Source organism: Camarhynchus parvulus, chromosome 7 (assembly GCF_901933205.1).
Source record: "Camarhynchus parvulus chromosome 7, STF_HiC, whole genome shotgun sequence".
In the NCBI taxonomy this organism is placed as follows: Eukaryota; Metazoa; Chordata; class Aves; order Passeriformes; family Thraupidae; genus Camarhynchus; species Camarhynchus parvulus.
In genome coordinates, this window is record NC_044577.1 from 23,473,454 (window position 1) to 23,499,868 (window position 26,415).

The following is a 26,415-nucleotide window of genomic DNA, read 5'->3' on the forward strand; positions in this document are numbered from 1 at the left end:
CTCTCCTCTTATAAAGGACATGAGACTAATTTACACCATAAAATTGATCCTGAATTTTTTATGGGGTGCTGACCTTAGTCCATAAGAAGTGCTATGAAACCACGCTGTTAATTATTTAAGTTTCAGTGCTGAACTCTAATGCACGCAGGTGCAACACTTCAGACCCAGGAGTACCTTGTACCTTCCCATGGCACCTTGACTATAAAGTCACCCAGTGGTCTGAGCACAGAAAGTCAAAATACAACACTGATATTGCTAAGATGAAGAAAATTTCTGCTGATTTGGTTCCAGAGACACCACAAAAGCTTGTACCATTACAGTACAACACATCTGTACAAGAATGAACTGAGTAGATTACAGACTATAATAAATTTCACCTTCCGAATTTCTGTGACATATTTTTCTTACGTCCACATCCATCACATACTCAAAAATCAACCAGATCTCTAAAGCAAGTGTCCTAACAAAACATCTCTCACAGGAGCCTCCTGGGCAGCTGGGAGTAGGGTAAGGAAGAAATCAATTACTCAAATGTAGAAAAAAACAAAACAACCAGACAAAAATGCCTCATATTTCTTAAATCTCCTGAAGCAGAACGTAGAAGTTGATTTGCAGTTGCCCAATACTTAAGGAAACCTAGGCCCAAATTGTTCCTGGTAGATATCCCACAGAAGTGATGGATTCAGGTTAGGTGCTGTCCCACAGGTCTATAGACCTTGAGATTTCAAGTATGATGAGCATCACTCCCTTTCTCAGTAAACAACCTTATCTTCTTTTCACCCTGCATTTTGTTGCACTACTGGATAATAAAACTCACACCAAGATGCAATGCCACATTCCAGGAAAAGCTAAACTCCCACCTCCTCCTTCTCTGGAAAGAATTCACTGACCTAAAAGCTCTGGCTCACCTTTTTCTCCCACAGTGAACATTTCACTAGCCTATGGCAACCCAACAGCCTCAGTGTACAAACTACAGCAGTGATTTATTTCAAGACACATTTCTCAGCCATACAAGCTTTCTTGGGCTTTGACCAACATTAATAAGGGACTCAGAGGAGTCAGCAGCATACACTGGACAGGCCAAAAGACATATTATGAGAGACAATGATGATGATAATGGGGCTTTTTGAACAGAACGGAGAATCCCAGCATCTGGGACTCAGTTCCAGCCAAGGAACTGGCAAATACTGCTATGATGGGCTCAAATACCAGACAATTGCTTGAATGTAACTATTATCTTTGACACTGATGACCAAAATGCCCACTTGGAACCAACTGACTTGCAGGAAAGAAGTTAACACAGGGTCAGAGGACACACTTTCTCTAGCTGTCCCTTCTCCCAACAGATCAGCTGGACTACAAAAGGAAAATCAGCCAATAAAAAAAAAAATAAGGCATACACCATACAGTCAGTGCCAAGCATTTTCCCACCATCATCAAGTTTCTAAATCAGTACATTTTTTTGGTTTTTTGCCTTAATACATTTAGAAGTTTAACTTTGGCAAAGCACAGTACAGTCTAACCATCCCACAGGCTCTTCACTGACCCCCTGCACATGGCCAAGCCCACAGTACCTCTGCCCATGTAAACCTCACAGAAGAAGGAGTGACCACCAGCAAGGGCCACTCCTGCTGGTAATAGGCAGCAATGCAGATGGCCTGGATGGTCTTGCCCAGGCCCATGTCATCCGCCAGCAGCAAACGTCCCTTTCTGGAAATTGCAAAACTGGGGAAAACAGAGAGGGAAAGAAGAGTCAAGAAATGGGTTATATCTGACAACCAAGATGAGCACAAGTCATGAGCAAGCCTCTGATGTGGATCACCTGGAAGTGATCTAGGTTCTTCAGTAAACCTGGATTTTCTCCCTTAGTCTTCGTACAAGTGAGAAGCTCCCACAAATCTCTCAAAGCTTGGAAACTCCTTAACAGAGTGGTTCAGCTCAGTTCTTAAGAGATTTTGATTTCATATGAGAAGTAGTCTCAAGACCTTACAATTATTTAAAGCACATTTTTTCCATTATATTACTCACATTGTGTTCCAGAGTTCATTCTAGCTAAGAAATTATTACTAAAAACAATAGTAATTTAAGACCATTAAGCACAGACTGTCCTGGACTGCATATTGAAATCAACAACTATTGATCATATATGATGGGGACAGGGACATTTAAACTTTTATCTGTACATATAATTAGTAATTTTAAATGTTTTAGGGCTTGGATCCCATTTTCTGGTCCCTTCCCATGCATATTTAATATTCAAAAAACAACAACAACAGAAGAGATGCACTTGGGAAAAAAAAAATTACCTTACAAAATAAAAAATCATATGACAAATATGTACATACTGAATCACAAGAGGGAGACCAGAGATGTATCATTTGATCAATTTTTTAGGCTAGCAAAATACTACTTTCCACCTGACTCATGATGAATTCTATCTAGAAATAAAACAGAAGTCACCTAAAAAATAATAATTATTTAAAAAATCCCAAACAAACCATCCTATACCAAACAATCAAAAGCCCAAAGTGGCAGAGTATACTAGACCCAGATTCTAGAGAAATGCAGAGCCCTCCATGGACAAGAAGACAACCTTGGCACCAATAAAAATGACGCAATTCCAGACAAGGACTAGTGCTTAACAGCATGCAAAAAGGACATACTTCACACCTTCCCGCTGAAAGGGCATGAGGCTCGTCACAATTCTGGAGTCCACTCCTGAAAGGTCAGCATCAGGAATGTCTGTCAGTGATGGAGATCTCTGGAGCTGAGCAGCAAAGGTCTTAATTACTGCTTCAGGCAGTGGCTCCACTTCTACAGACACGAGGCTCAGTAACTCTTGCACTGCAAAGAACAGAGCGGTTCATTATCTGAAGGGACAACACACACACAACTTCCATTATGGATCTCAGGACACAACCCTCAACCTTGTCAAAACTATCATCTCCTATCCTGAAACAGCTCACAGAAATCACGGCCTCATGCACAGGTGTTAGCCTGGCCTCTTCCCTAAAGTCTATTTCAGAACCCCATGATGAATCACATCTCCTCCTCTCTTATTTAGACTTGATTATAAAAAACTGCAACTCTGATGCCATCATTCAGAGACGATTGCTACTAATACAGCTGAAGCTGGATTATTCATGCTGAGGGCAGCTTAGGGCACACTTTACTCAGAAATGAAGTACAGATTTGAACAAAAGAGCTCCTGAAGCCTAAAAAGCAGGGGCATCTTTATCTTGACCTTGGGATTCTGTACCTCTGAGGTGCCCACCATGCCAAAACCACCAGAAGTGACCCAAGACAGTTACCTGAAGAATATAATTAATCTTCCATTTTGAAAACTCTCTTCTCCTCCCGTTCCCTGAATTCACACAGTTGCATTCTGCCTCCACTTTAGCACATTGGGTAAGAAAACAGGAAGCACCTCAAGACTCAGAGAAACAGCTCTTGTACACCAGCAGCAGCACTCCAGCAGCCATCCTTCAGGACCTACAGCCCCTCCCTGCTCAGCTGGTGGCCACTAATCTTCTCCTGGACAGAAGCAGCTCACAGGCAGCCACTTCAGTTCCTCAGTACTAGTGCTCCCTCACCCATGAAGCCTCACAGCTTTATTTTCCCAGTTTGACTAAAGGGATCCCCAGCATCCATTATGCCAAGACCTCAGAGCCTTCATCTTTTCATCCCACACATCATAACAATTAGAGCATCTAGCCAATTGTCCTCTTGGATGACCTTATTTTAGTCACTTCCAGCAGCCTCTCTATCCCATCCCCCCAAAAATAAGAGTGTTTCTTTTTAATCCAACAGTTAATTTCTAAGCAAATTAACACCAGTTTTAAATACGCAGTGAGCTGTAAACAGGAGAATTTTTTAAATAAATTTTGTCCAGTGACTATGAAATCAAAGACACTTCTACACTAGAAACACAAATGCAGGTGCACAAATTTTTATTGCAGGAAGCAACTTCTTTTTTTTTTCTTTGGTACTTGGTTTGTATATGAAGTCCAGAAGACCAAAAAAAAAAAAAAAACCTGCTTGGAAAAACAACTAAAATAAGAACTCACTATACCAGCAGTAAATGCACCAGAATTCAATTAGGTATTTTTGTTTCAGTCATCTCCAAGAGGAAAACAGCAGGATGGACCCCTGCCATATAAAGGGGGAAAGCAATTCCAAGAAATATACATATGAAAAGATTTCCATTTGTGGTTGGGCAATGACCAAACTTTTAAAACTCTCTGGTTTAATTTATACTTCTTCAATAGCAGGAACTCTCTCCATCCAAAGAACAGCACAAGCTTGTTATTACACTCACAAACCGAGCTGTGTGTTAGCATAATTGCTACAATTTGCTCACTGATAATTCTGTTGCTATTGTTCTGTACATGAGCTGGGAGAGTGATTAAGATGTATCTGCCACCAGCATGATTCATCCAACAGACAGTTTTTAGTGAAGTGACCTTTATATAAAGATGACTGAGCAACTAGGCAAAGAGACATTAACCTCTACAAACAGTTCCCAGCTAACAGATCTCTCTGCTGGAAATGGCATCCAGCCTAAACTCTCTTTTTTTAATTTTGATGTAGGCAAATGAACAGGCAACAAAGCAAATGCTGCTCCTCTAAAAGGCACGTGCTGGAATCCTCAAATGCCCTCACAAATTACATTCTGCAAGATCCATGGAATTATTTTCCTTTCCTCAAATCTGTGGGATTCTGAATACCTCATGTAATGTGTACAACTCCCAGCCAGCATGACTGATCCTATGACAGACTAGGAGGTGATGTGTCTGCTCACACTGCCTGGCACATGCTACAGGATCAGGCCCTTTGCATGTACAAAAGGCCTTTTGACAAAATTGTGAGCAATCATCAGTGCTCACCAAAATCAGGAATGTCAACATCCCAACCTGCTGTTTCATAACAGTCTCCTCCAAGACACACTCACTTGTTTTCAAGACCTGGCCTTCCTACACAGCCCCACCACATGGCTTTCAGCCCTACAACCATTACTAATGTTATTAAGGCATGTATCATAGAAGCAGGCACTTAATTATTAAACACACTCTGGTATCCCATGGAAGCAGGAGCCCATGCTGGAGAACAAGTACTCTGAGAAACAGCATTCCACCTCTGAAACACTCACACTTGCTAAGGATGTGCAGAGAGCACCTGGCTTATTATTCTTCTGAAACTTACCCCAACCAAATTTCACAGCCACAAACCCTCACATGAGCACTGAAGGAAACACAGCATGCTGACTGGGATGATAAATAATAGTTACAATCTATAGGACTTGTGTAATGCTATTCATCTCAAAGCACTCTATAACCTCAATTAAACATAAAAACCTGAGAAGCAGATGTGCTAGAAGCATGCTGCAGAGATTGGATGATTCTGCAAAGTTGCATCTATTAGGAAAAAAAATACCAAAACACAGTTCTACATTTCAGTTTGGCAAGTCACAGATTCAGCAGGATTATACAGATACATAAAGGCAAAAGGCAATAGACAGAAACTGATGCACAGGAAGTTCTCCTTCACTGGAGAAACACAGCTACTCACTTAGTTTGGGGTAATCCTCCAGCAGGAAGTTCCACTTTCTGGTATTCATATCTGCAATAGTTACAACAAACACTGCCGTAAGTCTCTTAAAAAAAGATTGAATTCTCTGTCCATAAGAACATGTCTATCTGCCTATATCCTCTGCATTTCAAAACTGCTTTAGAACAACTATTACCTTGATCAAAATAAATTCTCCTCTGCTGTCATGTTAAGCAGTTAGTTTGGAGAGGATTTAAAAGTATGACCACACATCTAGAAATGGTGGTTTCACCAGAGCAAGCCAAGATCAGCTCTCCTAATGAACCCATCTGCTCAAGGATTTTGGCAATCACTTATCCTTCACTGCAAGAAGGGATGAAGAATGTGTGCAAAGTTTCTGCTTGTGAACGAACAAACTCTGACTTCAGTCAGTAAAACAATCACTTTCAGTTGTGCCTTTGCACCCTAGAGTCAAAGTGCTCAGGAGGGTACAGGAGGAAACTCATCAATATCCAAAATGGAACACCAATGCCAGACCTATCTGGCAGGCTTATCCCTGGGTAGCATCTCTGTGCAACATCCAGGGAAAGAAGACTGAATTCAGAGTCAGGTGAAGGCACAATGAGGAGGTGGAGCCCTGCCCAAAGAACTAGAGCTCCAAAATTTCTTCTCCATGCTGTCACTGTGCATGTCATGTCATCACTGTGTCTCATTTCCCAAATTACAAGTGGAAAAAAAAATTATATTTACCACAGAAATCTGAATGCCAACATAAAAAGTGTTCTACAGTTACACTTGCCTTGAAAACATTGGTAAAACTCCTGGTAAACTAAATCTGCTCAGGCAGTTGCAGCCACTATACACCACAGTAAAGCAGAAGCAAGAGAACATCCAGTTGCATTTGTTAATAAAGACAAGAACTTTGCAAGGTCTCCATACTGCTGGTAAATTATCAGCACAACCCACCTCATTACCAGTATTTACAGTAAATGTCAATGTAATCATGCTGAGATCTGAACTATCACCTCAGCTAAGAGGCTGAGGACATGTTCTGCCATGGGATAAAGTGCTGGACATGGATACAACACTAAACTAGAACTACAAGATCTTTTAAAATCTTCACCAAAGCACATCTCTTGTGCTCTTTCAGAGGGATGAACTCTCACAACCTCTTATCTGTGAAGCAAGAGCAGCCCCAACACAGACATTATTACAAAGCAGACACAGCAGGAGACTCACCATAATTTCTGGAATCCATCTTTTTGAACACTGCAATCACTTCTGCGGAATACCCAATATCGACCTCAAATCGCAGGCGAGAGATGAGCACACACTTCCCTTTGACCAGGGCTGAGGGCTTCTGCCAGTTCTTACACATCTTCAAGAGGGATTTCACATCAACCCTACTGCCAACAAAATGAGAGCCTGATGCCAAGCCAACCACATTTTCTCCTTCCAGTGGTGCCAGAATTACTGATGAAAGTTGATTTGCTGCTTCCACTAGGGAGAATAGAGATATAGAAAAGAATTAATAACAAAGAACCCACACAAGTTTAAAAGGAATGATTCCCTGCTTTCATTCACAGGGATAAAGAATAGAGAAAGCAATGGCCTGGAGGAGGAGGCTGGTGGGATTTTCCACAGAGAATACAGCAGGGGCAAAGGGAACATGTGATAGTAAATGAACAAGGGCCTGTCCAGCACTGTGATTGCACTAAGCTCCCTCTCTGTCAGCAATTCTAAAATGTGGCTCCCTAGGCCAGGGCGAGCAATCTGCAGAAGCACATTTAGCAGTAAATTGCACCCAGCCTTACAGTGCTTTAACTCAGAAAATCACAGGCACAGGGGCATGGTGATCAATAGCATGTGTCTGAAAAGATGGGAAGGTGCTTCTGTAAACAACAAAGGAGGAAAATTTAAAAATATCTGCCTCCTGCCTCATGTCAATATCTGATAGACAATCCATCTAGGAGGAATGCTGTAGGAAGGAATCTAGTCCAAATTCCTAAATCTCTTTTGTTACAATTTAAGTTCATTACCCTTTATTCTGTGTCTTACAGTTAGACTTGCACTTCCACCCAGCCATCTGCACTCCTGTCTTACCCATCACCAGCAATCACTTCTGACACAATGCCAGGGCACGGAGAGTGGAGGGACACAGCATTTTACAGATGCTAGCCTGAGAACACAGCTATCCACAGAAATAAACATGCCACTAACCCCTGTGTTTCTCTGCCAATCCATACCCATGTGTTGCTTTTATTATTATAACTGAACTCTGATGGTTAAGAAATACTATTTCTTGTACTTTTTACCGAAGCAGTGAAGTTTGTGCCCAAGCCTCCACCTCACAGATACTACAGTAACACAAAGAGTCATGAACATTTCCAGAGTCCATTACACTCAAAAGCAGGGGACCATTAAGCACACTCCACCTCCAAGTACTTGTGGAAGGCAACTTCCCCTCTGGGAGATGTTTAGAATAAACCCAGGTGAATCCAGTCCTTTGAGCACTGAGCTGCACATGATGTTCCTCTCTGCTTCTTTTTAACTACTCCAGAAAACTGATACACAGCAAAAAAGTACAAACTTTAAATTCAGTGGTCAAGATGTGAAAATGGAGAAAAAAAATTCAGACAATTTCTTCCTAATCAATTAATAAATAAACCATTTGGGTATCATCCAACCTTATTTTAAAATAAGTGGCTTCCTGAATAAATCCAAGCATTTGAGATTTCTACTCCAAATAAAAAGTTTAAAAGTACCCACTGAAAATAATTTTTAAATTACAGGCATGGAAAAACACCAATTTACAACTTCTCCTCCTAATGCACCATACAAAAGATTTTAGATTCTACTGATTTAGCATTGCATAGTTAGAGGTCACCTCTACAAGTAAAACTGAAAGAAATTAGGGAGGAAAAAAGCCTATTTTACTCCTTTATTTCAACATTTGTTTCTAGGCTTGACTGCAAGTTTAATTTATAGTACAAAGGAAAAAAAAAGTGATACAGGATCACATTATTCAGAAAAATTAAATTACAAGTGGGACCTTTAAAAATAATTGGTTCACACTTTCAGTTTTACATTTTCAAGGCCCTTTTATGTTAGTTCCCTTTTCTCAGGCTATTTTCCCCAATTTCACAGGCCAATGTTGGTCACATACTGTCTTCACTTGTAAGCAGGAACTTTCCACAGAGTACTCAGGTATTTTATAGCTTTAAAGAAAAATGCTTGGTTTCTAAAAACCATTCTCTTCATTTGCAGGCTCCTTGGTACAGAGACTCTGCTCTCATCTGTACTTGATACACTTCAAGCAAGCCAACAGCATTTAAATTATAAATGTGTGGCAACCCACATGGGAAGCTAAAATACCAGCACTCAACTGTGGTTTTTTAAAGTGCTCAACACAGGCCTAATTCTGTTCCCACTGAAATCAATAGTGATTTATCACTCCAGTACAGTGTGCTTCTGAAGAGCCTACCTGAAGTGTTTGCCTCTATAATCTCTCAATCTTTCCAGAATAAGATGACAGGAGAGGAAAAAAAAGATGAACCCACCCTTGTTATACCAAAAAAAGGGCAAATTCATTTTAAGTCTCACTCAAAACTCTGGAGAACTACCCTTTATCCTTTTCTGACAGACAAAATGAACAATAAATGTGTTTATAGAAGAGCTATTTTAAAAGAAAATACATGAATGGACCCAGAAATTAAGCATTAGCCACTGGAACACACTCAGTTTTCAAAACAAATTCAAAACAAGTACCAGCACAGCAGATAATTTTCCTATGATCTTGTTGCTTGCTGAAAAATGCAATGGTAGAGAAAGGGCAACCTGTGCTTGGTATTTAGATTACATGAAAAATTAAATTATTTCTAATCAACTACAAAGTATCAGAAAAATGTTATGAGCTTGTTGCCTAAAAGATGGGCATTATCTTTAAGTAGCACTATGTTATTACTCAAGACACTAACAAAGCTAAACAATAACAATGGAAAGCAGAGGAAGGAGGGGGTGTTTTTATCATTCAACATTTACTTACAGACACTGCTGTAATCTTCCATGCTGAAATTCCATTTTTTCATAGCAGGATCTAAAGTAGGGCAAGAGTAATAGGGCAGAATATGAATCATTTGGGGCAGAAAAAAACTGGTGGCGTGAAATGTTTATGAGAGGTAAAAGTACTCAATCTACTCATGCAAATTTTTTGCCACACATCTGAAAAACACTTATGCCCATGTTTACAGCTACATGACACCAGAAAAAAACATGAGGAATATGAATACTAAGACAAGAATGCAGCAGCCATTCACAGGGATCAGCAACACCTGAGGGAAAACAAAAATAGAATAAAACAAATAAAGGTAATGATAAAATATTAGAAGAAAGACAAAAGGGAGAGATTCCAATGCTGTCTGTAACCCAGGAAACAGAATCGGCTCATAACTCTGAACTACAGCTGATGTGACCCATTTTCACATCCCAGTTTATGAATAACTTTGCTTCCTTCACTTCCAACAAACTGACCAGCTGCAGCCACTAAACTTCTCAGAGCACTGCTCATAAAGCAAGGCTTCAGACTTCTTTTCTAAATCCAAGCTCAAGCTATTTATGTCCAGAATGTCTATCCAATTTAATCAGTATTTACTTCTTTAATCCTCCATTAATGCCACATATTCCACCCCAGCAATAGGTACATTGTAAGAGCAAGTAGCAACTACAATAGCAGCAGATGCCAAAACTTCAACCCAATTTAAAACAGAGATAACAGCAAACAATTCTTACCATAGGCTTTGCTTGGTACCTTCTTAAACGCAGCAATAAGTTCAGCATTGTACCCTATTTCAACCTGGAATCGGTCTTCCCCATATTTCACACATTTTCCTTTTATAACATTATTTGCTTTCTTGTGAGAGGCAGCTTCAAAGGCAGAGCCCACATCAGCAGAGGTGGTCAGCTTCTGCATCCCACCACTGGCCGGAGAGACAAAACCTCCCCCTGTTCTTTCTGTCACTGTGTTTATGCTTTCCAGCATTTCCAAATCACTCAGGGGGGCACTACTTGGTGGTGAAACATATTTAATGGCAGATTTGTCCTGAGTTTGTAAATCTTTACTACCATCAGGGACAAAACCTCCCCCTGTTCTTTCTGCCACTGTGTTTATGCTTTCCAGCATTTCTAAATCGCTCAGGGGGGCACTACTTGGTGGTGAAACATATTTAATGGCAGATTTGTCCTGAGTTTGTAGATCTTTACTACCATCAGGGTGCCCATTATCAGTGAATCTTGGATGAGCTGGTCCTGTGGGGTTTTTGAACGCTGGGTTGCATTTGGGCTGCTGGAATGTTCCATGATCAACTGAAGTGTGTTGTCCATCTTCCTGACTAGCAGCATCCAAGAAATGTTTATGGGAATAACTCAGAGAATTTGGGAACATGGCAGGGAACTGCTTTAGGCCACTTGTTTGCTCCAAGTCCTCTGAACAACTCTTTTGCTGCTCTCTGTGTGAGCCAGCCATCTGTTGCTTTGCTGTGTAATGGTTATAGCTTTTCTGGAGACAGCTCCTCTGCTCCACAGGCACGTTTGGATTGTGTGGGGGCTGGCTGGTGAACCCGACATGATTGTTTTCCTCCTTGGAGCTTCCCGGCTTGCCCAGCCTGTGCCCCGTGTGCGGAGATGCAGCGATGCCCATGTGCCCAGCGCCCTGGGCTGCCAGCCGCTCTGCTCTCCTGGCCAAAGCCAGCCGCCGGTTCTCCTCAATCCTCCTCTTCTGCTCCTCTGTAAGGCCTGATGACATCTTCAACAATTCCAACAACAAATCTCTACCAAAACTACATTGGGAATTAATCACAGAGGCAACTGCTTTTTTAGAGGAAGAGAGGCTAGTCTGCAGGGAAAAAAAAAAAACAAAAACAGATTATTATTGTATTGATAACTTAGTGTTATTAGTGAATGAATATTACTGTAACTGATCCTACACGAATCTAGTAGTACAGTAAAGCTGTCACATCAATGCTGAGCCTTTATCAGGTGACAGACACTGATGAGGCCTTGCATGCCAGTCCTGCATAGATAAAACATATGGAAAAAGGAGAAAACTCCTATTCGAGTTCTCTTCTCTGCAATTCCCAGCAGAACTAATAAAACAGCAAAGCACGGGGACACCCTGCACTGCAAAGCCAGCCCTGCGAAGGCACATGGAGGCAAAGGATTACATCCCTTTGGTGTCAGTGTGTCTTACTTCGGGTACCTTTTAGCAAAGATGGGACGATGCCCATCTTCCCTGTTCACCTTCAGTTCCTGGTTATCTCACACAGCGTGGCAGATACATGCTGAACCCCACAGGACAGAGCCAACTCCTCCTGAGAAAGCTCCATTCGCAGGTCACGGACCTTCAAACAGCAGCGAGGAGCTGCCTCCCGTTACTTCTCCCAGCAGCCCGCCCCGCTCCATGCGCTCGCCGCCCGTCTCCTGCGGGATGCCCGCCCCTCCGCTCCTCAGCTTCCTGCGGGGGGTCGGGTTCACCCTCTGCCCCCTCCTCTCCCAGGAGCCGGGCAGGCTCCCGTCCAACTCCACGGAGGTCCCGACCTGTCCCTCGGGCCCCCCGCCACCTCCGCGGCCCCGGAGGTCAGGCTTTCTTCCCGCCCGCCGCGGAGGCTCCGCTGTCCGCTCACCGCCGGCGGGCGCGGCCCGGAGCGCCGTCGAGGGACTACAGCTCCCAGCAGGCCCTGCGCTGCCGCCCGGTGGCACCGAGCGACCGGGAGTGCACAGCATGCCGGGAGATAAGAGCGGCGAGCGGGGCGCTGGGAAATGAAGTTTTCCGGTCGTGGCGCCATCTCGGGGGCGTTGGAGTTGCGTGGAGGAAGCCGGGGCACCGGGGCCGCCCCCGCTCAGGCCCCGTACGGCCTGCGGGGACTCTGCTGCCGGTCCCGGGCGGAAGCCTTGCCCCAGCCAGCTCCCAGCGCTGTACGGGGGGCCGGATCCCCTCGCTGGCTGCCCCTGGTGTGTGGGTCTGGCTCTCCAATGTGTGCTGTTCCTGAACGGTGGCTGAGCGGGGAGTCAGCAGTGAGCTGATGTGTGAGATCGGGTGACGGCTCTTGTCAGCAGTGAGGAAGGAGTCTGCCCCCGGGGTTAGGAGCAGCAGCTGGCATTGGTGCAAGACTGCTTTGTCGTTTTTGAATATCGGTGGTAGGTTGGAAAAGACCTCTGAGATCATCGAGTCCAACCTATGACCAAACAGCACCATGTCAACCACACCATGGCACCGAGTGCCACATTCAGTCTTTCCCTAAACACCTCCAGGTGACTCCACCACCTCCCTGGACAGCTCGTTCCAATGTCTCATCACCCTTTCTGTGAAGAAATTCTTCATAATGTCCCACCTTAGCCTCCCCTGGTGCAGCTTGAGGCTGTGTCCTCTCATCCTGTCCCTGGCTGCCTGGGAGAAGAGCCCTACCCCCACTAGCTGCAATCTCCTTTCAGGTGCTTTCAGAGAGTGATAAGGTCTCCCCTGAGCCTCCTTTTCTCCAGGCTAAACACCCCCAGCTCCCCCAGCTGCTCCTCAGCTGCTCCCGACCCATCACAGCTCTGTTGCCCTTGTCTGGGCTTACTCCAGCACCTCAATGTCCTTCCTGAGCTGAGGGGCTCAGAAATGTCACAGCACTCAAGATGTGGCCTCACCAGTGCTGAGTACAGGGGGACAATCACTGCCCTGGCCCTGCTGGCCACTCTATTGCTGATCCAGGCCAGGTGCCATTGGCCTTCTTGGCCACTTGGGCACACACTGGCTCATCTTCCGCTGCTGTCAGCCAGCACCCCCAGGTCCTCTTCCACTGGGCAGCTTTTCAGCCACTCTGCCCCCATCCTGTAGCACTGCCTGGAGTGGTTGTGGGTGAAGTGCAGGACCTGGCACTCGGTCATGTTAAATGTCATACCCTAATCTCAGCCCATTCATCCAACCTGTCCAGCTTTCTCTGCAGAGTGACAGTCCAACCCAACTTGATGTCATCCACAAATTTGCTAATGGTACACTCAATCCTCTCATCCAGATTGCCAGGAAACAGGACTGGGCCCAACACTGACCCCTGGGGACACTACTAGTGACCAGACAGATGAGGGGATGTGCCTGGAGGCTGGAAGAAGACAGATGTCAGGGCTTTCTACAAAGAGGACACAGGAAACTCTGGGCCCATTAGTATAACTCCAGGCCCTTGGAAAGTAGTACAGTCTTCCAAGAAACTATCACAAAGCAAATTAAATAGGTGATTGGGAAAGCCAGTGCAGATTTATTAGTGGGAAATCATGGCAGATTAACCTAAACACCTTCTACAGCCAAATGACATTTTCTGTCTATATGGGAAGAGTAGTGGAAGTAGTTAACCTGGACTTCAGCGCAATATTTGACTCTGGATGAGTTGACCAGAGAGGCTGAAGGGGGGGAATCTGTGAGATGGGGAGGGAATTGGCTCCCAGGCCAAAGCAGAAGGCAGCAATCAATGGGTTTTATGCAGGCTGGCACTGGCAGCCTGTCACAAGTGCAGTCCCTCAGGGAGCAACACTGGGTCCTACGCCGTTCAAGAAATTACACTGGAAGAGGTTTCATCTTGAAATGAGAAAGAATTTTTTTGCATTGAGAACAATCAATCATTGAAACAACCTCCTCAGGGACATAGTGGGGTCCCCATCACAGAAGGTTTTCAAGATCCAATTGGACAGGGTGATAGATAACCTCATCTTGGCTCCCTTTCCCACAAAGGGTTAGATCAGATGGTCTTTCAATGTGCTTTCCAACTTGGGCTGGTTTATGATTTTGTGAACATCTTCAAAATAAGGTGATTATTCATATTTGTATCAGTTAAAATAAAAATTAAAATAAAAGGGCCTCCCAGGGTTTTAATTATACATGGGGTTTGATTATACACATCAAGATGCCTTTCCTGAACAGTCACATTCCCCATGTGGGTGACCAGAGCAGTAACTGGGGAGAAAGCAGAGAAAAGACCCTGGGGAACACCATAACCCCCTCCCATCTCAGAATTTTACTACAATGCCCAGTGGCAGGCCCAGAGCTGCCATCCTTGTCCCCAGACACCATTTTCTCTCACCTGACAGGCCCTTTGGCTTGGGACACTGCAGCCAGCTGGCTGTTTCACAGTTTATTCATTCTTCTCTCTGCTAGTTAATTAGAAAAGGTTATCATTAAATTGCTTCCTGATTAAGCAGCAGTGACTGCCATTAGTCAGGAGCTTGTCAGCCCGAGAAAAACAAGGCAGGCAGGAAGAGTGAGGTGCAACTCAAAACACACCACAGGCCTGAGAGTGCTGTTCCTCACCTGGGAATCACACGCAGACGTGAGCACACCACATGCTCACAGGCACTGCCAAACACACCACTTTTCAAGAAAACCACAGGCTAAGGACATGTCCAGGTCCAGGGTTTTGCAGGGTTTTGCTTCTCTCAAGCAAAAAAATCAAACTTTTTCACATGTTTCAGGTCCTCTTGCTTCAGAGCATGTTTGCTAGGAAAGGATGCATAGCCCCATGGTCTCTGTCCAGATCTTCTGCCTTTGCCCTTTGTTCCCCTGCAAGCCAGCAGACTCCAAGTGGCTGCACAGCAGAGAGGGAAAAGAGCAGATGAGAGACCTTTCTTCTCTCTTTCTTGTCACACTTTTAACTGCCCAAAGCTAAACCAGATCCCAGTGTCACATATGGATGAGAGAGAGAGGGAAGGTGCAGAGCATAACCCTGCAACTGTTCCCAGCCACCTTCCCCCTGCCAGCAGCCATCCAGTTCCAGGTCCCTGGCGATGGCTCCTTATGCTTTGAGAGATCCTGTGGTGGAAAAAAACCAACAACTTGGGAAGAGTGAGAAAAGCCCCATCCAAGGACTGTCCCCAGCTCATGCAAATACTGAGAGGAGAGAACTGTTTGCAGAGAGCCCTTGAGCTGCACGGTCAGGCAGACACAGACAGACGTTGAAGCATTTGCTCCATATGGCACAAGTTCAGCGAGACACAGGGAACAGCCCGGCCATGCAGAGAACAGACCTACAAAATGAGAGGCCACTTGCAAGCAGTTTGCTGGTGCACTCCAGGTGTCCTTTCAGTCAGAACATGCTTCCAGCAGTGGCTTGGACTCACCCTCCACATACTGGGTCAGGGGCAGAGATGCAGAGTGAAAATCCTGGGAGGGATGGTACACCCCAGCTGTGCTGCACAGGGAATGGTTCACATCCTTCCAAAGAAATGCTCCCATTGGTGAAAAAAATTAAGGAAATGGGGTTCTCAGTGTTGTTCTTAGCAGGAGCTTTGTCTCATTTGGATCATGCTCTAAACCTCCTCTCATGGGCTGGGCTGGCTGACTGCTGGCTTCAAATGAGCCAGAACTGCCTGTATTGTACATCTTATATGAGCAGCAGCTAACATCTAATACGAGTCTCCCAAAACTCCAGAACCATTCTGGAATCTCATGGATTATCCTTTGAGGGGTCTTAGGCAGCTCTTTAGAGGTCCTACTACTGTCATATTGAAAATATTTGCCCCATTTCACCACTTTGCCAGCATACCCTGGTGGTTCTCCACATGAACAGAGCTCACTTCCTTCCTCCTGGATGTGTGGCCAGCCTGCACTCTCTGCTGGGGCTGGATTGCATGCAGGGCTGCTGTGTGTAGCAAAGCTAACCAACAGAGAATTGGAAATCAGCCCAGGCTAAGGATCCTGAGATATCCCAGCTTCTGTGAGGATTTTGGTAGCCCACACTGAGCTCAGAGACACCACAACCAATGCCCAATTGCACCAGTCTTTGACTAGCTGTGGAGAACTTGTAGTTTCACCTTCTAAAATAAATTAATCCCATGTTATCAGTTCGTACCCAGCTAAGACCAGTCAAGTGGTTGGACTGGGGACATACAGGTCAGCTATTAAGGGAAGGTTGTGGTGCAGGAGTGTCAGAGGAAGGCCTCTGGACTGTCAGAGCTTGTTCCAGATGGAGAAACCTCTATTTTGGGCTGCTAGGGTCTGACCTGAATACTCTTTACAAGACCTGTCCTCTGTAGGCTGTGGGGTTGTACTTCCTCTGCTCTGGTATGGGATCCTCAGGAAGTCAAAGCTGCCTAATGGGGAACTCGAGCCCTGGGCTTGGAGGGCCAGGGTGTGCTTGGGTTTGGGGACGTGCTGACCCTGCATCCCCTGTAATTCCTTGGGTTTGTTTTCTTAGACAGCTGTAAATACCCTCGACTTTCCCTCTGCCATTGAGGCACATCAAGGACCATGGCCTCTTGGCCCATTTGACAGCTCAGGCCCTTTCCTTGAGCATCTTTGTAGGACCAAAGACAAAATTTGGAGTTTGCTGAATCCTGCTGTCCTTGAAACTCTGATGAAAGGGCACCTGCAGAGGCTTTTCTGTGAGTTTTTCTAGCACGAGAAGGTTGCTCCCCTCCTCTGACTGCCAGCTCAATGAAGACCACTTCTTTTTCTCTCTCTTTGGCTGCCCGGTGCAAGAAAAATTAGTCCCCTTCCATTCTTTTGAAGCAGCCTCTTTTATCTACACAGCTTGTTCTTCCCTGGCATGCTGAAGCCTTCCTGCTCTTGTTTATAGTACAACCCCTCCAACAGATTGCAGGGTCTCTTTTCTGCCTTCTGTCCTTCTTGGCTGGATTCCCCTCCATAGCTCCAGTCCAGAGCAATGGTCTGCACAGCACATGGCCCCCGCTTCGCTGCCAGGCCACTGCCTCACAGAGCTGCTGCAAAGTTGACTCTACTCCGGATCCTTTGTGTGAGACAGCCCAGGTGTGGGGGGCAGCTCATTGGCACCCAGAACAAAAATTTAAAAGACAAAAGCCCCATATCCTATATTGAAATTCAAACAGTGTTTCCAAAGCTTCTGTGTCACCAGCATTTAACACAATATGAGCTGTGATCCAGCTGGGGTGAGGGCACTGGCAATGTCCACTCTCCAGTATCTTATGCTTAAGACTGGAGCAGAGCACACCACTGGTTGGGATTCTTTGTTCAGATGCTCAGCAGAACTTTATCTTTGTGAAACACAGTTGAACTGGCAGAAGGGTCCAAAGTTAGAAGGGAAGGCTTGCGTGCACACAGAGAAAATTTAACTGCATAAGCTTATTTCTTTAGGAAATGAGGTTAAACAAACTAAAGTCGCATTCCTAGTTCTATTCTGGAGTTTAAATTATTGGCCTGGTTTTCAAGCTCAGAACAAGCAGCTAATCCTATGGCCTTGTATTTATATGAAGCCAAGTATTGAGATTCTGTTTGTTAAAGCTAGCCACAGTTGTCTGCTCTTTCTCCTCCTGATGCATAAGAGACCCAGAGTTAGGGAGATATCCTTTAAGCAGTAGAATCAGAGGTCACTGGTGTGATATTACACCAATGTAACATTAATGGTCCTTTGCTCTTTCACAGGAGCAGTATCTTTCCTTGAAGGATCTCAAAGCATACTCCCGACCAAAAGGAGTCGGCAGAGCACCTCTGGAGTTCTGTGAGATGCAAGGTCTGATGCCAAGGGGTCTTTCAAGAGAGGGACCCAGACCTGTGGCATGCTCAAGACTTTCCTAAAAGCCCTGAGCTTACAGTGGGTTCAAATACAATTGTTTGCCATCCTCTACTGTGGCTTAGATGGGAGCAATGTGAGACTGCTGCTTGAATTAGGAATGTGGACTCAGCAGAGGACTCTCTTCTACCCCAGTCTTCACTCAACCAATGATGCAGGAAGGTTGCTCTCATTTTAAAAACTGTGAGTGCAGTTCTTGGAAAGTAAGCCAGAATCTGGCCTTGACAAACAGCACACTTAAGCACATGCTCAACTTGAAGTGTGTGCTTAAGCTTGTTAAGCCTGCTTCTTCAATAAAGATTTTTCTTTGTGTTGGGAGTCTCATCTGCTAAAGAAGGTGGAGGTCACAAGGTGATTTGTTTATTATATTTTGTGTAGCAGCCTGATCTAGAAAACACTTGCTGTCAGCTGCAGTATTTTGCTACCAGCTTGCCTCAGTGATATCCACTGGGCTCCATGGGATAGCAATTATTCCACAACAGGGAGTGCTCTTGAAGTGTCAGGGCAGTGTGCTTGCAAGGTACTGCTGCAATCTGCCCATACATCTCTTATTATAAACAGCAAGGGTCATAGGCAATGGGAATGCATGTGCTTTGTTTAGAGAGGGCATTTCCCTTTTCTGATCATAGCAAAAATCATAATAGCCAGATCCTGAGAAACAGCCATAAAGGTTCTGTTTAAAAGATTGTGACTACAGAAAGCAGATGCTCATCAAGTTAAATAAGGAATTTAATTAGCCAGCATTTTATCTTGTTTTCAGCAACATGATGACAAATCGCATCTTAATAAAATAACATTAGGGAGCAGCACAATTCCAGTGCTTCAGGAAATGAAAGCAGTGTAAGTTATAGGCCTGTTCCCACCAAAGAAGTCATTCCCATTCAGAAATCTGACAGGCTGTTAAGATGGATAGTGTTTTAGCAAAATGGTCCTCTGGCATCTAGAAAGATTTACACCACTTTTGGCTTTAAAAGGCTTAATACAGGGTGGTGAGAGAGAAGGAGTGGCATGAATAGCTTGATGGACTGGTAATGCAATTAATACTTCTTTATTCCTGTGGTGGCACAGGTATGCAGGATTCTTCACAAGTGAGTAGAGCAAAGTTGTACTTTTCTCAGTGGGGCTATAAATAAACATAAATGTTAGACATTGTATGACAAGTAACAAATTTAGTGTTTGTCATGTCAAAATTCAACTACAAGCTCTCATTTGATGTTTTGTGTAACATACCAATTCTTACCTAACACTGAGAAAGGTTTATTAAGGATCCACAGAAAGTTTGCTCATGACCTGGTTTGAGAATCACAAAAGTTTGTCTAAGCTCAGCTTCTGGGACCCAAGAAACTACTGCTGTTTGGAATATTTATGTCCAGTAAAAAGGATTACAAAGCATAAGAATGACAACAATAACAGATGAAGAGAATTAGCTTAATTTTACAAGAATAAAGGAACTACTTCTCCCATTCAGTAGGGCTGTCCACTGAATCCTTCCTTTTGTCTGTACCAGGGATCAGACCCAGGTTTTAGGTGACAGATCATGTGGTTATAACATAGCTGTCTACTATAAAATGCACATTTTGATCCTAGATTATATATTGAGGCAATACATTTCCCTCGCTGATCATCTGTTTTAATGACAGTTATTTCTGATGGTCTATTTGACATTTTCCATCTTTCATATTCAGAAGTTGCTCCATATAGCAGATATTCATATTGCACCACAGAAAGGAGGAAAGTGCAAGAGTTGTCTGATTGGATCTCTTTGTCATGCGAGGGTGCACACATACAGAGACAGTACAAACACTGAGTTTATTGAATCAAAGACAGTCAGTGCAGAAGTGTGGGTTGGGAGTGGGTCTCCTCTTTTAACAGGCAAGAAATTCCTTTTAAGATTATCTTGCAGGAGCTTGATTTAAGACTGACTGTGGAAGAGTGAGGTTTTCTCTTCTCTCTTTTGGTGGAAAAAATTGAAATGTATTGACCTGGAAAATCCAAGCTCAAAAGCAGCAGCTGGGTTTTCAGCAAGTCCCTTGATTCTTCCCTGTTGTCCATCTGGATTCACTGTAACACAGAGAAATCAAGCACTGCCTCTGAGGTCAAGTGAAGTTTGGAAATGGCCACCATTTCCATGTAATTTTGTGAGGATGGGGCGCTGCTCCGTGCTCTGAGAGCACTGCTGGATGTCAAGGTCTCTAAGCAGGGGTGGGTATGACTTCTCATTTGCAGAGCTGTTTGCAGAATTGGACCCTGAGCCCTCCTGGAGCGAATTGTGAAGCAATGCACAAATCAAATCAAGATGCTGACTGAGATTGCATCATGGCACAATATCATGCTGACAGAATTTGAGGCTAAAAGCAGTGACATTCATGTCTTGCAATGTCTAATGCTTTGTAAGGTTGTAAAATGACAACTGAGTCCTGGAGGACAAAGACTAACCCCCTTGTGCCCTGCAAATACTTTCCAGTCCACAGACAAGTGAAAGACCAAGTCTTCAAAATCTTTTGATCAGCACCTAAACTTGGTTTCTTAACAACAGAACAGGTAATTCCCTCTGAATTTGCAGATGCTGTCAGGTTTTATCCCTGGGCATGACACCTTGCAGTATTAATGTTCCCTGTGGATGCCACCACCTTTTTTTAATAGATTTTCCAGACTTTCATTAATTACTTAATTGGCACACAGTAGTATAAGAATTGAAGTGAATTCCTATAGGGCAGTCATACTTTAGACAGGCACCATCTATTTGCAAGCTGAATTAAAAACAACTGGGAAAAGCATTTTCAGTTGTCCCTGCTTCATCCCTGATTTCAGCAACAAAGCTGATATATTGCCAGGTACTGATCCCACTACCTGGGATTTGTCCAGGTTGAGAACTTATTAGCGGTTATTTGAGGGAAGAGGGAGAGAGAGGGAGAACACATCTTGTATAAATCAGATTAAAGTATTGACAACTCCTAAGCAATGCTCATTCCAGGAACAAGTTCACTGTGTGATAACACCACTGCTGTAAAAGAATTGCATTTTGAATGCATGTCACTCTGCAAATACCTGGTGGGTCATGAGTTCTTGAGGCTTAGCTCCTAGAAGAGAAAACAGGATTGTTTAAAAAGTTAAATACTCTAGATGGAGATTGTGTGAATGATTTAGTATGTGGGAAACTTAACAGCCATTGGACCCTGCCCTAGTTGATGATTCATAGCCATCTTGGATCAGAATAGAGTAGAAATTATTGCAGGTGATACAGACTACATGAAAAAATCCAGGTCTTGGCCCAAGCCTAGTGAGCAAAGAACTCCACTGTGGGCCATGATTAACCTTGGCTTGCACATTTCAGTGGGGAGGCATGGTTAAATGCAAACCTAAAAGTACAACTCCTGTCTCTTCTCTCCGTGTGGCTGCTGGATGTCACAACCATGAAATATAATAGTCAGTGTGTGTTAAGAGTCCTCCTCTCTGCCTGGTTCACAAGTAATGTACATCTGTCTTTGATTTCAGCTACAGAGCTCAGCTTGGGCTGCAGACACTGGTGGTTTTCTCTTGGGAGCCCTCGATGCACTCAGCAGCAAGGCAGCTTTGCCACTGGTGTTGAGTCTGGGCTTGGCTTCCTGACTGTCAACCTGGCATATTCTATCAGCACTAAAAGGCCCTGTGTTATTTTTATTTGACACCCATATGGATAGCAATGGATAGCAGGGTTGTAGGAAGCAGAATGAATATGGGGAGCAGTGGATAGCAGGGTAGTAGGAAGGAAAAAGGACAGCTGCAGTTGCAAGTAGAGAGCTCTTCAGTGGCTCTACCAGTGTCCCAACCCCTTTCCCCATCCCTCTTTCACACACACACAGAGGCAGTTGAGCAGTGGCAGATGGGGAAAGAAAATAGATAAATAAAAGTGTCAGCAGGATGGATTGATTTGCACTTGGTCTCCCCTCATCTCTCTGCATATGTCTGCTGGTATGTAAAGATCACACAAGCAAGAGACTTAGCACTGACCTGGAAAATTTATATCACGGAACATAAAAATGAATCAAGAAGAAAAATGTAGGAAGGAGGTGGTCAGGGAAGAGAACAAAAGGAGATTAATTTTTTTTCCCCTTGTACATCAGGATTTCATTGGGACAGTGATTTTATGGGATCACATGGTGCCAGTGCTACTGCAGGTGCAGCACTGTTGCAGAGAAAAGAGGCCATGTGGGCAGTATCCTATGCTGAGATCCCTTGAGGTTTTGATCCTTTTCTGCCTAAATGAGGGTTCCCCAAATGGCATCAGAGCCAGTCAGGGGTAGGCTCAGCTGCAGAGTCCCAAAACATGATGACTTTAGAAAGAAAAGACTCCATCTCTGTCTGCACGTTCTCCTGATACCCAGGAGGCTCTACCAGTACCTCCATACACCCAAACAACTTCAGGAAGAGCAGGAGAATACATCTCAGTGTACCCTGGGCCAATTCTCCTGTGATTTACCAGTTTTTTATTAAGTCTTGATGCTTAGCAAGAAAGTCATACCCAGGATCACAGGCAGCTTCAACAGTGGAATGAGGTTCAAGTTTGGCCTGTGTTTTATGCACGAAAACCTTAATTTTTAGAAAATGCTGGAAACATTTTTCCTAAGGCACCATTCTCCAGGGCATCCTTGCCTCCTTTTCATTGCTAGCTTCTACACAAATGCAGGATCTTTGGTGCTTAGTCACTCTACTGTTCCTGCTGTTTATTGCCTCCAATGGGCATAATTCTCTGCTTAGGAGACCTTTGCGAGTTGCTGCGGAGGAGCCGTGGGCTGTTGTCATCCCATTTCCAGGGGGCAATAAACAGCCGCAGTCAAACTTCCATGGAAGAAAGATTGTGCGATTATTCAGTCATAAAAAGAGGGAAGAAAAATAGAGATATATTGCATGTGTTCTTACTTGCACATCACACAAGGATGTGCAAACTTCTCTCGAAGAGAGCCGTGCTATGAGGTAAAATAGTTCTCTACACAGCGCTTCACTGCTGACTCAAAGGGGGAATTCTTTTGCCTGTGCCTCAGTTTCCCTATATAAATTAAAGGTTGTAGCTCTTCCCATCTAGCTTAAGTGCTTTCAGGGCTAGGAATTAATTTATGTCCTTACAGGGCAGGTTGTGAGTTTGGCGATGATGCAGGGAGAGAAGTGTTTCCTGGAGTTGATAGCTTGTTTTCCCCCTCTTCTTGAATAAGAGCACATTGTCTGGGAGGAAGATCCAGAGAGACCACACTGGTCTTAAGATGGAAAGGACTGGTATTAGAGTCCGCCCATCACCACAGTCATCTGCACTATGACCTGAGGGTTAAAAAACATCACCAGAGAGAGCCCAAGCCTGTTAGGAAGGAAAAGCCCCTTTAGCAGCATGGAATTGTTGCCTACTTGCAGACACTGGCTCAGAAACCAGTGAGAGTAGTTCTGATAGAGTCTGTGTGACTGAATATTTCTGTCTGCTGGGACCAAGTCATTAGGAGCTGCATGACCCCAAAGACTAGAGGAGATTTCCAGCTCATCAGCACTGAGGGGTCATCCCACAGGGAAACCCAGGCACTCACCACCTTTATGGAGATGTTCAGCTTATGGCAGCATCCATCCCTAAAAAGCTCCCCCACAATAAAATGTAATTACAAAACTCTTTAACTACATAAGCTTCTAAATCAATTCATTATCTTGGTAAGAAAATGTGTATGGTTTTGAAATCTCACTTTAATTAACATAAAGTGCATTAGGAAGCAGTAGATCTGGGACATCACTTGGATGTAACAGTCTCTCACTTCATGTGCTCCTAAGGCCCTGGGAGAGTGTCAATGTGATGTTTAAGCTCCCTTTAAAATACTGTGTCTGGGCCACATGCAAGCCCAAGATCTCCTTTTCAGAACAAAGTTTCCATTCTGAGATACTATTGGGGATGCTCCTTAGAAATGCAATGGTCAAAAATAAATTCCTCTTTCCATGGATGTAAATCCACTAATTTTTCCCACTTACCACTCCTCTATTTCCCTCTGCTTTCATCATCTGCACTATGCCATCTCCAACAACCCTGCCTTTAAATCCACACTCCTCTCTTCCTGTTGGAGCCTTCAGTTCATTCATTGACAGACACAGCACTTGTCCTTTGTGCAGAGTTGTGGGGAAAGGTCACCAAGGAGAGTGACACCTGCCAGTGGAACCTTTGTGCACTTTTTAATGACAGTTGTGATCTTTCCTGTGTTTCTGATGTGTGTTGGAGCATAGTCAGGGCAAGAGAGCAGACAATGCAGTATTTTAATAGGCTGTGGGTGAGCCCCGTGTTTTGTGCCTGACATTTCCAGGCAGTTGTGGAAGGCTACTGCCTTCTTCTGTGGAAATGATGTGGAGCTGGTGCATATGGTGGGTATGCACAAGGAGACACTAGGATGTCCTCCTGCAATGTACTGCAGTGTGACTTTCTCTCATCTCCAGTGTCCCTGCTCTTCTCAAGACCCATTTTATGCAACAAAGATCATTTAGGAGACACCTAAAAAGGTCTTCTCATGTCTGGGTCTTGGCCTCTGCCAACATGGAAACTCATCTACTGCTGATGAAGATAAGGAGATGATCTGGCTTGTAAGCAACTTCACCACCTGAACTGTATTTATGCAGCATGTGTATATCTGCCTGCTGATCCAGAAACAAGCTGCTGCAGATGGGGAAGCTATCTGGGCAGCCTAAGATGTTAAATCCTAAGATTGGTAAGAATTTGGGGAAACAGTCGCAAATATCCAAATATTCATTATAGTGAAGGAGAATTGTAGCTCAAGAAAGATCTTAGCTCAGCACAAGATTCACAGGATGCATAGGATTAATCTCCTGGACATCCTGGCGTGGTGTCTCCATGCACTACCCCTTTATGCCAGGTACAGATCCTCCTGAGGACAGACTATCAATCTTCTCATACAAAGCTTGTTTTTTCTTGAGGATGGCAGTGTTGTGCCAGATGATGGTCCTAGGGGGAACATCCTCAGTGTTACTGTGTCTGCTGATGAATCCTGGTAACTACACAAATGCTGGATGACATGCTAGATCCTTTCTGTTCACCTGGATTTGGAGAGCATGGGATATCTCTCAGAATCAGCCCCTAATGGGTTTGTTTAACAACATTCATTTTTCTCTAAATCCATCAGACAAGTGTAAGCCAGTTCTAGGTCTGTTGTGTCACTAAAATAACATACATCTGAGAAAGCAATTAGACACTTGAAACAAATTTGACTTGACCTGGGAGACTAGTGGAAATATCCAAGGGACTTTTGATTATATACTTTCCCTTTTTTTAATGTCTAATTTTCAGGTCATTTTGGGCTTGGGATTTCATGACAATTACTACATTCCTGGATAGTTAAATCCACTCAGCATTTGGCTGAATGCCTTCTGAAGATATCCTGAAACACACCGTCTATTGCAGCTGCTCTGTTCCAGTCAGAGTTCTGACTAGTCATCCAAGGGGACAAGGAATTCCTTTTGTAGGAGGTAGTGTAGGACTTGTTACCAGGAAAGCTCCATGTTTGAAGTTGTCTGGTCCTGAAGAGAAGTGCTGTGGCACTGCAAGTTTGAATTTTAAATCCAGAGCCTAAAGAAAGAAAAAGTGGGGGCTGTCCTCATCAGCAGTAGTATCTTCTCACCCACATTCTCCTGCACATTGACTGGCCTCAAGCCTGCTTGTAGAGAAAGCTCTAAAACAAAGACAGTGATTTCTTCCTGAACCCAGGCAAAAAGATGTGCAGTTGTACTTTGCTTTGCTTGGGGTCCTCTTGCTGACATGCCTGATTTTTCAAAAAAGAACCAATCCTTTTCTCTCCCCTTTGTAGAGAGCGAGCTGCCATGGAAATAGAAAAATTTGCTCTATATCAACTCAGAGACAGACAATGATTTTTGCAGGAAGAGAGCAAGTGGAAGTTCAGTCCCTGCCTGGGGAGAAAGCAATAGCACAGGAACTCCCTGTGTGCAAAGTGCAATGACTTTTGCTCCAGTCCAAGACAGCAGATACACCATGGCACAAAACTCCAGAAATTATTTGTGTTCTCCTCTGAGAAGATTATTCCAATCAATATATAGATTATTTCTGAATGTTTAGAAGATGCATAACCCCCACCTGCTCAGCCCAGCTTTCCAGCAGCAGTATCCTTTGCATCAGCACATTTGCAACTGCCCAGAAAAAAAGAAAGATCAAAAAAAAAAGGTGACAGAGCGCCCTCTGGCCCCTGGCAGCATTCTGCCCACAAGCTTCCTCAACTGAGTTATGGTAATTACATCACTTGAGATTTATTTAATATCTCTGTCCGGGAAAAAG

At 44.1% G+C, this 26,415-nt stretch overlaps 1 protein-coding gene across 4 annotated transcripts in view; it reads right to left on the bottom strand.

Moving 5' to 3' along the window:
* The window catches only part of SMARCAL1 (SWI/SNF related, matrix associated, actin dependent regulator of chromatin, subfamily a like 1), a 35,364-nt gene extending 23,092 nt beyond the window's left edge, over positions 1 to 12,272 (bottom strand). The window contains exons 1-7 of one of the 4 annotated variants that reach the window (XM_030952815.1): positions 12,225 to 12,272; positions 10,336 to 11,437; positions 9,593 to 9,643; positions 6,787 to 7,047; positions 5,569 to 5,619; positions 2,664 to 2,844; positions 1,575 to 1,725 (exon numbers count right to left, since the gene is read on the bottom strand). In XM_030952815.1, coding sequence (XP_030808675.1) covers positions 1,575 to 1,725; positions 2,664 to 2,844; positions 5,569 to 5,619; positions 6,787 to 7,047; positions 9,593 to 9,643; positions 10,336 to 11,347 — 1,707 coding nt within the window. In that variant the 5' untranslated portion in view covers positions 11,348 to 11,437; positions 12,225 to 12,272. Of the gene's footprint in view, positions 1 to 1,574; positions 1,726 to 2,663; positions 2,845 to 5,568; positions 5,620 to 6,786; positions 7,048 to 9,592; positions 9,644 to 10,335; positions 11,438 to 11,800; positions 12,102 to 12,138 lie in introns of those variants that run through there. The other 3 variants (XM_030952812.1, XM_030952814.1, XM_030952813.1) reach the window with 3 other exon arrangements.
* Positions 12,273 to 26,415: the final 14,143 nt, after the last annotated feature.